We start from the raw sequence: 16,001 nt of genomic DNA on the forward strand, positions 1-16,001 counted from the left end.
TCCCCTCCCTGAGCTCCTTACGTATAATAAGGGGGTTGGACTGGGTGCGCTGACGTCCTTCCACACCCATAGCGGTGATCTTGATTTAGTGACTGGTGTTTTCTTCAAAATACTAGACAGGGTCACTGCCAGATTATGTCTGTTGGTGTTACTTATTGACTCTTTTGGTGTCATGGTGTGTCTTTGCTGGTCAAAAGCTAGAGGAGGCAGAAGTCACTAGGGGTTTGAATTAATGATGCAAATCAGAAAGCTGTCAGAGCCACTGGAGACCATGGATAAAGTCTTCCAGGCTGCTTCTGAGATGTTAAGCCACGTGATGGATTCTGGCTACATTTGTACCCTAAAACTCTGCCTGCTTTTACTTAGACTCGCCCCTCGTCTTGTGCTTCAGGTCTCAGTGCCTTGGGCCAACACAAGGGCTTGGCTCCAGCAGGTGTCTCTACTTTCCATATCATTAATTCCTCACCCTCTGCTGGATCATTTTGGCACGTGCACGCACACGCGCGCGCGCGCACACACACACACACTGATAACCTGCCATCCCATGTGCACTACTAGCTCATTTCTCTGCACCCCCAGAGGGTTGTTTGGACTAGATAATTTCACCTATTTACTTCCCATTTTCCTTTCAACCCATATGGATTGGGCTTTGGGCCCCTGCCTTCTGTTTATTTGTGTTTTCATCCAACAGTATCTCTTGAGTACCTACAAGAGCCAACAATATTCTGCTTTGGAGATACAATATATACCAACTCAGTGAAGACTTCTTGCCCTTGTGGAGATTACAACGGGGAGGGGAGACACACAAGGACTTAGATCAATAAGCAGCTTGCTTTCCTATGGGGTGTGAAGCTATGGAGGAAAACAAAGCAGGAGAAGGAGATGGAGGGTGAATGTGGTAGAGGGAGTGTTGGGTTTTAAAGAGGAAAGAAAGACCTTACTGGGAAAGTGACATTGGAAGGAGGTAAGGGGTAAGGGAGCAAATCTTGCAGATAGAAGGGGTAAGAAGGGACAGCCAAGGCAGAGCCCCAAGCAGCGTGTGTGCCTTTGTGTTAGAGAACAGCAGGGGGCCTCTATGGCTGCAGTGAGGTTGGGGGATTGGGGGGAGAGTGGTGTGCAGTGAGAGTGGAGTTGGGGGGCAGATCTTGTATCATAGAAGGGACAGATTGCCTCTCTCTGGGTGCAAGGGAAGGCTTGATAGGCCAACGTGGCACCTCACTGCCATCTGGAAGGACAAACAGGAGTGCCCTGTGGTGGGTGCTGAAAGCATATTAGACACCATCAGTAGGCTGAGGAAGCTGAAGCCCAGAGCCCTCATGGCGTGAGAGGAGACCTGCTGGGAAAAGAAGGCAGGGCCGGACCAGGGGGCGCCCATGATGCCTCTGACGCAGCTTTCATCGAGGATGCCAGCAGCCTCCATTTTGCCGGATCGATTGGCCGCTTCTCAGACCATATCGTCCTGAACCTACCAGCAGCTTTAACCAAACAAACCACTCTTGCATGTCACCCTTTGTTTCGTGACTTTGGGACGCCCCGCTCTCTTGGTTTTCTTCCTCTCCCTTGCTAGCTGCCCCACTGCTCCTGCTGTGACTCTTACAAGGCCCCAGGCTTGTTCCTCTTGACTGTTTCTTGGGCGTGTGGTAGATGCTTCCATTTCCCATGCTGAGTGTCCTTATCCTGCCTTGAGGTGCTAGGCCACTTGGCAGGACAATCTGTAAAGCCAGGTTCAGTCCATCACCTGCCTCAGTAGGGTGAGAGATGGAGGTGGAGAAGGTTGAGAGGTTGGGCAGAGTTGTTACGGTGCTGTGATATTTTCCCTCTGGTCTCAGTGAGGTAGGCTTCAGGAATACAACTTGGAGAAACAGACCCTTAACTATGGAGAACAAGCTGACGGTCACCAGAGGGGAGAGGTGGGGGGATGGTGGAAACAGGGGGTGGGGTGAAGGGACGCACTTGTCCCGATGAGCACCGGCTGGTGTATGGAAGTGTGGAATTACTGTATTGTACCCCTGAAACTAATAGAACACTGGATGTAAACTAATTGGAATTAAAATAAAAACTTAAAAAATTATGAGAGAGCTTACCATTTATGCCCCGGAGTCCGAGGCCACAGAATGGTATGTTAATATTTACCAAAAGAATTCTAGAGGCCCAAGAACGAGGCTGGAGCGGCTTACCTAGAAGCAGAGCAGAGAGAGCTGCGCCGGGGGAGCGCTGTCCTGCCTGGGCTGGACTCTCCCAGGAGAGCGCTGTCCCTCTGCCTGGGCTGGACTCTCCCAGGAGAGCGCTGTCCCTCTGCCTGGGCTGGACTCTCCCAGGAGAGCACTGTCCCTCTGCCTGGGCTGGACGCTCCCCGGAGAGCGCTGTCCCTCTGCCTGGGCTGGACTCTCCCAGGAGAGCGCTGTCCCTCTGTCTGGGCTGGACACTCCCAGGAGAGCGCTGTCCCTCTGCCTGGGCTGGACGCTCCGGCCTGGACCCGATGTGGCCGAGGTGGAGAGTGCTTGGAGTCATCGTAAGGGCGCCCATCCAGTGAGCCTCCTAGGAGCAGCCACGGGGCCCCCGCCAAAGGGGTGCCTCACTGAAGCCTGGGCTGCGGGAGAAGAGGCCCAGCTGGAGGCATCCGGTGGAGGGATCTCTGCAGAACCCACAGAAGCACCCCAAGAAGGGAGGGTCAGCTCTCGCGCAGCTGCTGTCCCAGGGCACCGACAGCAGACAACACGACCAGCCTCAGAAGACTCCAGTCTTGCCCCCTAATTTGCCAGCCCCTGGATCCAACCCTGGAGGGGTCAGAGATTAAGGAACAGGTGAGGAGGAGCTAGAAAAATAGGGAGGAAGGCAGTCTTCAACCCCATCTGGCGTCCCACAGGCTTCCCACACTCCCCCAGGCCTGGGTCAGGGCAGGCTTTGAATTGCGTCCAAGCTTGAGAGCTTGGGTTTTCAAACCAGGCTGCGCTGGAGTCACGTGCATAGTAGGCTGAACTGGACTCTTTAATAAAGTCAAGCCAAGAGGCTCTCTATTTTCTGAGAATGTGTGGAAACACTACAAGAACTGCCTAAAATTTCATCCAGGAGTAGAAGAGAGAGCTCGCAGATGAAATGTAAAGGGATAATGAAAGAAGCGGGTCTATCAGTAAACCGGTTCCAGAGGCACCAACACAGCAGGACTGAAAGCTCGTCCCCGAGCAGCAAGACAGATGCAGACGAGCACAGAAACCCTGGAGCCACGGAGGCGGTGTGGCCCATGCAGCGTGGCCTCAGACTGAGAGGACAGGTGGCTCTGGAAGGGGACCGGCTGCCGTGCTGGGCAGCCCCGAGCTGAGGGTGGTCAGGAAAGGTTTCCTCTGACCAGCTGAGGGCAAACCGACAGTGCGTGTCCCCCGACGCGGCCGTCAGGAGCAGGGTGAGGAGGCTGCTCAGGGTCATGAGGGCTCCCGGGGAGAGCTGTCACGGGAGGGGAGGAGCTGGGCTTCTCTCCTGGGGTCCTGCATGCTGAGCCTGAAGCTGTGAGCCATGGGATGAACTCCCGGTTTCCTCCGAGGAAAGGCTCTTAGCTGCCGCGCTACCAAACTGAGTTCACGTGGGCGCCCTGAGCTGGGTGAAGAGCCCCCCACCGGGGACTTAGGGGCATGAGCTCAGTGCTGGCTCGAGGCTCAAGGAGAGGTCTGGTGTGGGGTCTGAGAGTTGCTGAAAGGCAGGGCTCAGAAAGGCCAGGAAGAGGACAGGACGCTAGGTGGCTGTCCTCTTGGAAGTAGGCGTCCTCACCCCCTCAGGGGCTCAGACCACCTGGGCTCCGCTCTGAGGGGCATTCGAGGAGGCACGGCATGAAGACTGCATTCAAACAAGACATGTGTTTTCTTGGTGTCTGTGGGCACCAGCCCTTCCCTCCTCTGGACTGGCAGCTGTCATCCCGGGGAGATCTTTGCTGGCGGGCCCTCTGTGGAAACGGCCGCAGAAGCTGTAGGCCTGTAGATGGAACACCTGCCGTGTTGTCCGGGAAGGTTGGCACCTCCGGGGAGTTTCAGAGCCAAGACTTGGACTAACCGGGCCTCACACCTGGCTGCTCTGTGCCCAGGCGACTCCGGGTGTAGCTGGCATGCCTGGTGAGACTCAGAGGACCACGCATGTTGCTTCTTTTCAGGACCACTGGGGAGGCTGCCTGTAGAGGGTGACTGTTTCGGAGTGGAAGAGATCTTCAGGGGGCTGGGATCAGCCTGACCTCCTGTCTGATGCTGGGTTTTCTTCGCACCATGTCCCCCTGCTGCCCCAACCCCGACCTCCGCCCTCACTGTCTGAACTCCTCCCGGGCAGTCTCCCCATCTCTGGATGGTGAAAGTCACTCTTCATCTTGGGCTGAATTTGGCTTCTTGGCCCTGCTTCTGTTTTGTGGGTGGCATGGGACCAGTCTGCTCCCTCACTCTCATGTTCTCCCCAAGTCTCTCTCCAGAGTGATTATCTCCAGCACGTCTGGCCCCATTTGACACAGTCCCTTCATCGTTCTCTCCTATGTCTCTCTGACGTGGCGTGATGCAAACATCTCATTCTGGGGTTAGGGTTCTCCTGGTTCAGACCACTTACCAGGCTCCACCTGATTCCTAGAGAACTTTCACTGTGGACGTATTCGGACATCCTCGGGGTTCCTACTCTTGGCCTTGCCGGGGAGGTTAGCTTCAATACCACGTGTATCCCAGGCATGCCCTTGGCTGAGAGTAGGCATTTCCCTCTCGTTTCAGCCCCTGGCAGCTCCTGCCGTCCTCCTGCTAGATGCCTTCCTGTTTCTTGCACCACTGAGAAAGTCACTGCCAATTACATTATCACTGATGGTGTTTGATTTTCACATCCATTGTAGTTCATCCCTAAGGTGGAAAAGATGTGGGTCGTAGAATGGATGAACCTGCCTCACGGTGTGCGGACTAACGAGAAATGCCTGTCAAGTGCTTCGCACGGTGGAAAGCACGGTGAACACTCAGTAAATGCTGCTGGGTTTTATTCATGCCTTCCAGTAGCTCACCACTGCGCCCCAAGAAGACCCCCGCCCGCCCGCCTCCCCAGCCTCCTGTGCAACCGCTTCCTTATGCCTCTGCTCGGCCTGCAGAGGCCTTCCCTCTCCCTGAAATGTCCCATCCCCAGGGCCCCTCTGGTCCATGGCCTCGTCTGTCACTGCTCCTGAAAGGCCTGCCCCGGCCGTCCCACCTTCTGGGCAGCCTCTCCCGTCCCGCAAGCTTTCACGCCGCAAATGCTGCCCATACCGTCCGCTTACGCATGCGCCCCCTTCCTGAGAACGTGCCTCCTTGAGCACAGGGGCTGAGTCACTTAGTTTTGTGTCTCTAGTTCTTAGGGCAGTGCCGCAGTAGGATGGAGGCCCAAGGAATGTTTGCCGAGGGAGTGACCCTTTCTCATGTTTAATAATACCTGGATTCACATAGCGCTTTGTAGTTGAACAGGTTTTTAACAGAGATGACTCCCTCATTCCATTAACCTGAGCAGGTCGGGACAGGTGGTGATGTCCTTATTTCTGAACACCTGGAAAGGGCTGCACCTGAGGGCACAGAGCCTGGGAGTAACCAAGGACCTGCTGTGGCCTCTGACCATCTTGGTGGTGACAGGCCCGTGGCGTAGACCGGAGGTGACAAACTGGCAGCCCTCTAGGCCTGTGGATGTGTGTTGGCCTACCCAGTGTGTGTGTGTGTGTGTGTGTGTGTGTGTGTGTGTATTTATTTTTATTTGAGTAAGTTGCCAACACTTAAACAATTGGGAGATCCTGACGACTAGCTTGAACATCTGAGCATCTGGCCAGCCCGGCTTACCCCCATACCCACGCAGGCAGCTGCGGGCAGGGCTTGAGAGGTGGGCATGTGCTGCATTCCCAAGTCCCCACCCTCCCCATTGTGGGGCACCCACATGCTGAGCCCTGATAGGTACTGACTTGGCAACCTTTGCTTAGAGAAAGGCTCCTGCCAATGAGGCCTTGGGGGCTTGTGTCCGTGGCACTCGGGTTGGCTTGATATGTCATCAGCCCTGGGGTTGAAAAGAACCACCTGGCGGTTGAGCAGCCTCGGTGGGTCTCCAGAGACCCCGTCCTGCAGTTGTTAGTTGTTAGTAAGCCAGGCTTTGTTAGGGCCTTGGCCCTGGTCCTCCAACTGGAGGTGGGGGGGGGGAGGGAAGGAGGCGTTTGAGGCAGCTCCTCTCTCCTCCCCAGGACAAAGGAGATGCCGGCGTCAAGGAGCTGGACAGCTTGAAGAGTGATCGATTAAGAACTGTCCAGCTGAATGTCTGCAAAAGCGAGGAGGTGGAGAAAGTGGTGGAGACCGTCCGCTCGAGCCTGGAGGACCCTGAGAAAGGTAGGGGGCCCACTGGGGCAGCAGGGGTAGTGCACCAGCTGTTCCGAGGGTAACTTTCCTAAAGGCTACCCCCGTTTGCCCGCATCCTGCCTAAGGCCACTTTCCCTGTTCTTGAAGCTTGTCCTCTTACACAGCAGGAGGAAGTGGGTTAAATTAAACACACCCATGCAATAAGGTAATGGGAACTAAAGCTGAGGTGGTTTCGAAATCTCTAGGACTGGTGAATAGATGAGCACGGGGGCAGGTCAGTTCAGACAATGCTCACTGAATTCACACCCTGGGCCAAGTGTTGGGGACACGGCGATGGCCAAGACACAGTCCTGGTTCCCAAGGACCTCACCGTTCATTGGAGGCTAACCCAGATGATCTCCACACCCCCTTTCAGGAAGCAGCACACGACCGAGGGACACAGCCCAGTCCTGGGTGGGGTGGGGAGCCCGTTCGCAGGAGCGGATTGTGGCAGGGTGCAGGAAGGCCATCCAGGAGTAGGGGAGAGAAGGAACAATGGTGGGAAGCACACAGGGTGTGCTGGGGGACAAGTCAGCGGTCAAGTCTGCTGGAGGTGGGGGCAGTAAATGGGGTTGAGGATGGAGGTCATCCAGGGGTCCAAGGCCACTCTCCTGAGGGCACCGGGAACCACTGTAGATTTCCCAAGGGGAATGACGTGTCAGTCTGGGGACTGGGGCAGCAGTGTGGAGGGTGGGTTTAGAGGGAGAGCATGAGTGCAAGAGTACTGAACGGGGCAGCGGGTGTTGGGCATGAGGAGAGGTCAGATTCGGGAAGGCACAGCTGGCTGGACTTGGTGATGGAGGCATGCGGGGGTGAGGGCGGGGCACGACGCCTCTCCTGGTGCCTGGTGCCCCCCCACTGGAGGAGCAGGGCGAGGGATGGTGAGTGTCCGTGGGTTGCCCTGCGGGAATGTCCGGGTGGAGACCAGACGTCCAGGGCTGGAGGTGAGGCTAGAGTGGGGAAGATGCAAGGAACATGAGCAATCAGGGGCTAGACAAGGGGGAGAGGCTGCTGGCAAAGAGGTTGGGTACTGTGCTCCCAGAAGCTGAAGGAACAGAAAGTTTGAGGGCCAGGAGCTGACAGGGTCACATGCTGCAGAGAGTTCCAGTAACATAAGGACTCGGGTGTTCAGCCGAGTTCAGCCCATGGAGGGACCTTGGTGAGAAGGGCTCTGTTCAGCAGAGGGGAGGAGACCCCATTCATGGAGCACACAGCCATGATGCTGCTGCATTCTGGGCTACTTGCTTCCTCCAAGACATTTGCCTTTGAGCTTCCTGGCAGACCAGGCAGAAAGGGCTCTCTCTTTCCCACAGATGGGGTGGGGGCATCTTTCCTGAGAGGTGACTTCAGTTGCTAGTAGGGGCAGGGGAGCAGAGGGGACCCCCAGGACTGTGTTGGGCTCTGTTGAGCATTTGTGATACAGGGGGAGATGCTGCCATCAGCCAGCAGCTGCCTCAGGAACTCCTGTGCCATGTGGCTATTGGAGAAGCTGCTGCTTGGGCTGCCAGCCTGTCACTGATGCATCACCGTGTCAGCCCAGGGCCATCCCCACCTCCAACGCGGGCCATTCCCAGGCTGCTCTGCTCTCGGAGGAGAGGCCCGTGAGTTCCCTAACTCCCTGAACATCTGTTTCGTAATTAACAGGCAGAGCCAGGGCTCCTATCCCATTAAAAAGGCAGGATGGGTCCCACTGGGATGATTACCAGCTCAGGGGTACAGCCTGCCTCACCCCTCCCCGGTGGTAACTCCTCCTCCCGCCCGCCTTCATCAGCGATTAGGCAGGAAAACAGCTGCAGTCAACACCATAAAGCCACTTCATTGCAGCCTGAGGGTTTGTGGTGATTTAAAGTGCCCACGGAAAGAAATCCTCACTGTAGACCTGAGCACAGAGTGGGGCTGCTCCGGAGCTGGGGGCTGCTCAGGACCCTGGTCCGGTCGCCTGCAACCAGGACAGAGTCACCTCCATTACTTGTATGGGTCCGGCCAGGTCGCTTGACAGGCAAGGCAGGGCAGACCCGGAACCCCTGCCCTGGGACTGAGCTCAAACTCTAGCACCACTCCGATGCATAAACTTTCCCCTGCTGCTTTTTTCCACATGGCACCTTCCAGCGAGGATTGATAAACCACATCATGACCTTACTTACGCGGTACTGCATTTGCTGGATAAAGATTTGAAGATTTTTTTTTTTAGGTCTGAAAAAGATGAGAAATTTGTCAGACATGTGGGTGTCCAGGTCTCTCTCTCCCCACTTCTCCCTCCACCTCTCTTTCTTCCCTGTGGCCTCCACCCCTGCCCCACCCGGGGCTGTCTTTCCTGGTGAAGCCGCCGCAATTCTCCCCTTCTTGGCAATGCTGTCTTTGAACTCCAGGTGGCGCCCTGCTAGAGCTTTCAGATCAGCTCGTGGTCCCTAAGCGGGTGGCCACTTCTGACTCACCCCACGCAGGCAGGATCCTTCCAGGAGACAATTGGAGTGCACATTTTGATGGCAAGTTTGGTGCCTTTCATCCTGCCTGCATGGAACAGGGAAGCCAGCCTTGGGGGGTGAGATGAAGGGGATTGTCTGATTAGAGCAGGTGAGCCATCTGCCACCAGCCCCTGCGCTGCCAGCAGAACTCTGAGGGACTGGATGGACATCTGGAGCCTGGAGCCAGCACTACCCCCCCACCCCCCCCCAGCGAAAGGCTGAGTGAGCCAACCGGCAGGCCTGATCTTGAAACCATCACTTAACCTCACAGTCAGGAGATACTGATTGAGTACCTGCTGTATGCTTGGTAATGTGCTGAGCACCAGTGAGGGTATGGCCTGGCTGGAGGAGTTTGTGGTTGGATACCAGCCAGATGTAAGTTGGTGGCTTCATGGCAGGACCTCTTCAGAACACTGGGGACATTGTGCCATGGATAGGGAAGACCCTGTCCTATATCTGGGACACCCTCAGTCTGGGAGTGAGAAGACTGCAGTGACTGTAGGCTTCACCTCTTACTAGAAGTGTGACCTTGGGCTTGTACCTTCCCCTGTGTGGGCCTCAGCTTGCCTATCTGTGAAGTGGGAAGAGTGCCCTGCTCACACATCCAGGGCTCACATCCAGATCTGACTGCTGCAGGAACATGGGCAGAATATCAGCAAAAGCTGCCCTCAGGCTGAGGGATGGGGGTGCTGAGCAGAGCCAGGGAGCAGCAGAGGCAGGAGGGGCCACAAGGCAGAGGAGTGGCCAGTTGTTCAGGCTTCCAGAAGGCAGAACAAGAAGCCTGGCAAAGGAGGCCTCCCATACCCTCTATGAGAGGGAACCATCAGAGCAGGAAGTGACTGACGGAGGAGGAGAGTCTGTCTGAAGGGCCCACCATGATGGAGGTGGAGGACAGAGGCTGCGACAGGGAGACCCAGGAGAAGTGTCTCCAGTGATACAGGATGGAGATGACAAGGACCCAGACTAATGCTGTGGAGAGAGGAAAGAAGACACAGATTCTATGACACAGCAGAGGAAGCCAACAGCAGCACAGGGTCAAGCTTGAGAGCTGTGTCTTCACACAGACCTGGGTCCAAATTCCATCCTGTCCCCCTGTTACCTGAGTGACACTGAGCAAGGTGCCTAACCTCCCAGAGCCCCAGCTGCCTCCTCCAGATGTGGGACAGCTTCGCATCGGAATGAATGCACGCAGAGTGCTTAGCTCAGGGCCTGGCTTCTGTCCTTTTGATCTTGATCAGCAGTATTAACAGTTCTCATCAGATGGGGGGAAGCGAGAGTGTCCAGGGGTCTGTTAGCGAAGAGGCTCAGGCTGGCGCAGCTGGCGCTAGCTGGTGTGGGGAAGGGGCGCTGGGGACCTGTGGGGCATTGAGGTGAAAGTGACCGACAGGAGGAGCAGACTGAAGTCGGGAGAGAGCCTTGAGTCCAAGGGGTACACGGGAACTCTTGACGTGGTCATGCGCCGGGGCTGTTGCAGGAAAACAGCTGTCCCCCGGAACCAGCAGGAATGTTCATTGTGAATTTATCTGGAATGTTGGCTGAGGACTCTAGAGAGCTCCTAGGTCCACAAACTGTTACTACTTATCAAGTCAGTGGAGCTATAATCCAGGAGCAATGTGCTTTCACAGGTCAAGTTCAATTATACTTTTTTGGATATCAGTGTCAGATGTAATTAGTTTTTAGCTGGAAAAAAAAAACTGTGTGTTTTAGATGTGATACTTCTCACGTGAATCAAATAGAAAGCAACTGGAAATTTCCATGAACATAAAGAAGACGAGGCTCCCTAGGCATTGAGTGTAATTGAAAGAGGGTGGTCTAGGACGGGACAGTGGCAGATGCCTGTCTTTAGGGGCTGGTAGAACGGTGTCGGGGAGGAAGGAAGAGATGCTTGGGTGTTATTAATGCCAAGGGAGGGGTGAGTGTCAAGAACCATGAGTAGTGCTCATACTGTGGAGAGGTTGAGGGAGGTGAAGATGGGAGCGAGGGATGAGGTGGGACAGTGGCATCCTTAGCATGTCACACCCCAGACACTGTGGGGCAGCAGCAGGGCTGGGACCCAGAATGGCAGGGAAATGGGGTCTGAAGGGTGTGGCTCATGTTCTCAGAAGCCCGGTTGTGGTGGGAAGAAGAACAGACAGCGGTGTGAGGATGTAACATGGTAAAGAGAAGGTTCTTTAGGATCTTGGGACATGGTATTTGTAGACATTCATTCATCTGAGAAACATTTCTTGAGCGTCTAATGTGTACAACGTTGGAGCGAGGAGCCAGGGGCGAGGGCAGGGTTGAAGTTGCATAAAAAAGGAACAAGGAGTGATGGCTTCTGGTTTGGAAGGTGGAGGGTGAAGCGGCAGCCTTGGCAGGTGGAGGGAGGCCTCCATATGCAGTGCAGGCTTCGGGAAGAAGAGAGGGGCGAGGACCCCCAAGGAGTTCTGTGGGGTGGGGCTGTAGTGGCCGTGTCACCGCGAGGTCACTGTGAGACCTGAGGGGAGTGGGAATGAGAGCCTCACGAGCACTTTGTTAACCAGCAATTCCCTTCCCTAATAAATGTCCTTAATTCTCCGTAATTGAAGGAGATGGCAGCAGAGGTCAGTTGAAGCTTTAATTTGGGTAACACGGAAGGAAAGCAGCTAGAGACCAATTACTCTGTCATTTATACAAACTCATTTCCATGATTAACTTGGAAAGCAAAGCGGGGCCAGGGTTCCCACAGGCAGGAGGACATCTCTGCCCTGAGGCTACAGCCCATGCCGTCCTCACACCCCACAGATGGAAATCAGAGACCCTGAAAAGCAAGGCTGTCTCCTTGGTGCCTCCTTCCCTCGTTCAGCTCTGCCTCTGACTTGCTGGGCACGCTGAAGCCCTCCTCCTCCTCAGGGCCTCTGCTTCGCTAGCTGTAAAAGTAGTAGTCAGAGCTCCAAGGATCCTTCTAGCACCAGTGCATCCCAAGTCTGCGGAAGCCCTCTGTCCCCTAGCCGATAGTACAGGGAACAACCAACCCGAGTCACTCAGAGGGTGTATGTTTGCTCCAACTCTGCTCTGCCCGGGACCACACAAGGCTGAGGGGTGTTCTCGACCTGGTGTGTACACGTGGGCCGTGGGGCTCACCAGTGATCACCAGCAAGCAGTGCATGTTTCAGAGAGAGGAAGGTCAGTCTCAGGATGGACCAGGACTGGGGCTCCCCCCGAGGTCAAGTCTTAGCTGAGCCTCTAACTGTTGTGAGACCTTGGACACTGGGTCCCCTCCTTGATCCTCCAGAGAAGTCTTGGCCTGGAAGACGCTTGAGGTTCTCCTGGCTTCTGGTTGGAGGTCGAAGGCAAGCGAAGGTGGGGAGGCAGGAATGAATATGCAGTGCAGGCTGCGGGCAGGTGACTGCACAGAGCCTGTGGAAGGGAGTGAGCTGAGGTGAGACCCCAGGCTGCAGACACCTGGCAGGGCTGGGTCACGCTGGGCCCAGAGTCCATGCAGGTAGGAGCGAGATGGTAATTAGATGTTTGAGACTTCAGAGAGGGTCACAGCCAGCACCGTAGGCCTCCCCGTCTCCTGTTGTTCTTGGTGATTCTAGAAAGTGTCCTGAGAGCCTTGGACAAGAAGTGGCAAGTTTTGGGGAAAAGGGACAAAAGCGAGGAGGGGCATGGGCTGCAGGCTGATGGGTGGTGTCTGAGGCCAAGCCTGCGTGGTGACTGTGGTTCTGTCCCATCCTGTCCAGGCCTGTGGGGCCTAGTTAACAATGCAGGCATCTCAACTTTCGGAGAGGTGGAGTTCACCAGCATGGAGACCTACAAGGAAGTGGCGGAAGTGAACCTCTGGGGCACGGTGCGGATGACGAAATCCTTTCTCCCCCTCATCCGAAGGGCCAAAGGTGAGTTGGAAAGGGATTTCCTCGTGTCCCACCTTTTCATCTTTGCTGAGAATGGAAAGAGGTCTCAGCAGATCCAGCCTCCGTGCCCCAGTGAGGCTGAGCACATGACTCTCGGGGGCCGTGCAGGTCTCGTGGATGGTGGTTGGTGGAGGTGTCGTGGCCAGCCAGGTGGAAGGGGATGCGTGGTTTTCAGAAAGGAGGGCAGCTGAGAGGTAGCAGGCTCAAAGGCTAAAAGATTACAGCAGTCATCGCACTCTGGGGACTTAATTTACAGAAATAACTACCCTTGTGCACAGAGCTCTGTGTACATACATCAACTATCAAGAGAGGCGTGGTTAAGTCAATTTTGGTATATCCGTTCTATGGGCTACTATGCCACAGTTAAAAAATAAGAGCATTGTGGTAGAGTGTAAACTATCGTAATAATAATAATCAAGATTAGAAATTTGGAAAACAGACAAAACACTCACACCGTGTCAGGTTGCCAAAGAAGTCCCTGGTTTAGATGTTCTCCCTAGAGAGCCGACGATGATGGCGAAAAGGGGATGAGCCACACGATCTATCCCAGAGTTTCAGCAGTGATAGGATAAACCCAGAGAACAGCTGTGGGATTTTAGCAGAAAACCCCAACCCTTCAGTGACTTCCAACTTAGAGGTTTCTGAAGGATGCCTTCCCACAGTGCCCAGGATGGGGCTGTGCCTTAACTTGCTGAGGGCACTCCCAGGACAAACACGTCCCAGGTCTGCGTGGGCTTAAGTTGGATGGGCTCCTTCCATCCCACTACCCGAGGCTGGGCCTGTGGGAAAGCCTCTTGAGGTCACCACTCTCTTCCAGTGCCGAAGACTCTGTCCACCTGTCCTAGCCCTGAAATCAGGTTGAGAACCCTGGCCCGGCCTGCGTGCAGCTAGAGCCCTGGCCGGTGCTAGCAATCTACCCATTGTACTGTGCCCTCCTGTGTGCAGACCTGCTCATTTCTCTTCCCCTGTCCCACCTGGCACAGTCAGGGAAAATCAGGGAGGTTGATCTGGACATGTGGGCCTGAGCTGGCCTTGATTATGAATTAGAAGGCTCCCTGCCCCTGGGTCATTTGGGCATCGAAACAGGTGTCAGGGCCAGGAGACCAGGTTCCAGCCAGGCCTCTGGAAGCCTGCCGGGCCCCAGGCCCTCTGCCCGACCAGTCAGCGCCTCCTGAGCAGGGGTTTGCTGTCTTCCTCTGTAGGCCGCGTCGTCAACATCAGCAGCATGCTAGGCCGCATGGCCAACCCGGCCCGCTCCCCGTACTGCATCACCAAGTTCGGGGTGGAGGCCTTCTCCGACTGCCTGCGCTACGAGATGCACTCGCGGGGCGTGAAGGTCAGCGTGGTGGAACCCGGCAACTTCATCGCTGCCACCAGCCTCTACAGCCCTGAGCGCATCCAGGCCATCGCTGATAAGATGTGGGACGAGCTGCCTGAGGTGGTGCGCCAGGACTATGGCAGGAAGTACTTTGATGAGAAGATCGCCAAGATGGAGACCTACTGCAACAGTGGCTCCACAGACACATCCCCCGTCATCAACGCGGTCACCCACGCTCTGACGTCCGCCAGCCCCTACACTCGCTACCACCCCATGGACTACTACTGGTGGCTTCGAATGCAGATCATGACCCACTTGCCTGGAGCGATGTCCGACAGGATCTACATACACTGAAGAGTTTGCCCCTGGCCTTTGTGGGGGGCCCTGGTGGGAGGGAAGTAGGAGGGGCCGGGGGAGGGAGGGTCTTGTGCAGTCACCTCTTGATTATCTACTTGTGCATTATCCGCAGGACCTACTCCCAGTTGTAGCATTAACCAGAGGGGAGAGCCCAGCCCTACTTGTGTGCACAGTGAGTGGTTTGGGCCTTCTGGGTCCGGGTATGGAGTGGTGGGCAGGGTCCCTACGCCTCAGGGCAAACATTGACATCCATCTTTCTGAAGCTGATTTCATACAAAGAGTTTGGGAAGACACATTTGTATTAAAAACAGATCTATTATAAAATACAATACAAATCCTTTACATTTTAAAGCTAAACAACAGTTCAAAAATCTATCTCCTTTGATCCTTAAACCAGCCTCACGGGTTGAGGTAAGAAGGACAGATACTTTTTTTTCTTTTGTACATGAAGAGTTTGTGGCCCAAAGAGGATACATGAGTAACAGTTTGTTGTGTGTTCCTGCCATTGCTGTAGAAACACTTCACGGTTTGTGTTCCAGGGCTGTTCTGGATCCAGTTATCTGAGGATCCTGTGATGAGCTCTGTACCCTCGCCTGAGCCAGGCACACCGCATGCCCACTATGCACCCCTCTGCGTGTCCTTGGTGCTTGTATGTGTGGCCCAGAGCCAGAGCCAGCAATTCCAAGGGGTGGGGATGTTCTGGAAATTTCCATTTGCAATTTCTGCAACCTCTCTTAGGACTTGTGTAGAGGTGCTTGTTGGCCAAGAGGTGGGTTGGTTTCTGGTTTGAGTCTGCTTAGTTTTGCCTGTGTTGGGACCACGTTGATGGGGCATCCTTGGCAGGAGCCGTGGTTCACAGGCCTACACCTGGGGTAGGTTTTTAGGTCCAGGTTCCCTGCCTGTCTCATGTGGTGTACACACACACACACACACACACACACACACACAGGCGCGCGCGCCCCCCCCCCCGGGGGGGGGGCCTTCACTGTATCCCTGCTTTCCTGCTGTGGCCTTATTTTTAAGTAAGAAGCCAGGTCACTGATGGGTAGAGTCTGTGTTATCACTTCTTGGGTTTGGGCTTGAATGCTGCTATCCCTACAATTGCCCAGAGCCTGGATGTTTGGACCGAAACCGGGCACCGCTCTCTCCCCCAGGTGGCTGCAGGCGGTCCTGCGCGCCAGCCCCGCAAATTGAACTAGCACTTCCGCCTCTTCCTGGAAGGGCCAGGCCTGCCGCTAGAGGGCGCTCTGCCCCTTCTGCAGCCCCGGCCGCCTCTGCTGCCAACCTGGTTGCTTCCACCCAGCCTGAGGTCTCAGAGGGTTCGCGATCCCCCTCCTTCCAGTCCGGGCACAAAGAGCAAGACCCCTTTAGAAACAGCGTTCCTGCTCTGTAAGTAGCTGCTTGGAACAAATGTGGAGCCTGGCGCCAGGAGGAGGCAGAACAGCTGGGCAGCCAGGCCAGGCCTCCCAGCTCAGGCAGAGCCAAGGAACAGGGGGCCTCACAGGGAGGAAGTTCAGCCTGCCTTTTGGGCTTTGGTCCCCTCTGTCTTCAATCAGGGATGCCCTGCGCAGCCACCTGTCTGCAAGGTGAGGCCGGAAGGGCCTGTGGGGATGATGGGGTGGGCAGGCAGGGCTGAAGC

The 16,001-nt window shown here is 55.5% G+C and overlaps 1 protein-coding gene across 6 annotated transcripts in view; it reads left to right on the forward strand.

Annotated features, from left to right (window-relative positions):
- Positions 1-15,311, forward strand: part of BDH1 (3-hydroxybutyrate dehydrogenase 1) — a 41,315-nt gene extending 26,004 nt beyond the window's left edge. For 5 of the 6 annotated variants that reach the window (XM_087861529.1, XM_045812624.2, XM_087861527.1 and 2 more), the window contains exons 5-7: positions 6,197-6,338; positions 12,517-12,669; positions 13,890-15,311. In XM_087861529.1, the coding sequence (XP_087717655.1) occupies positions 6,197-6,338; positions 12,517-12,669; positions 13,890-14,359 (765 nt within the window). In that variant the 3' untranslated portion in view covers positions 14,360-15,311. The remainder of the gene's footprint in view (positions 1-6,196; positions 6,339-12,516; positions 12,670-13,889) is intronic. The other variant, XM_045812622.2, reaches the window with a different exon arrangement.
- Positions 15,312-16,001: the final 690 nt, after the last annotated feature.

The sequence above is a fragment of the Ursus americanus genome, chromosome 4, assembly GCF_024610735.1.
Source record: "Ursus americanus isolate L20-20 chromosome 4, mUrsAme1.1.p, whole genome shotgun sequence".
Classification (NCBI taxonomy): domain Eukaryota; kingdom Metazoa; phylum Chordata; class Mammalia; order Carnivora; family Ursidae; genus Ursus; species Ursus americanus.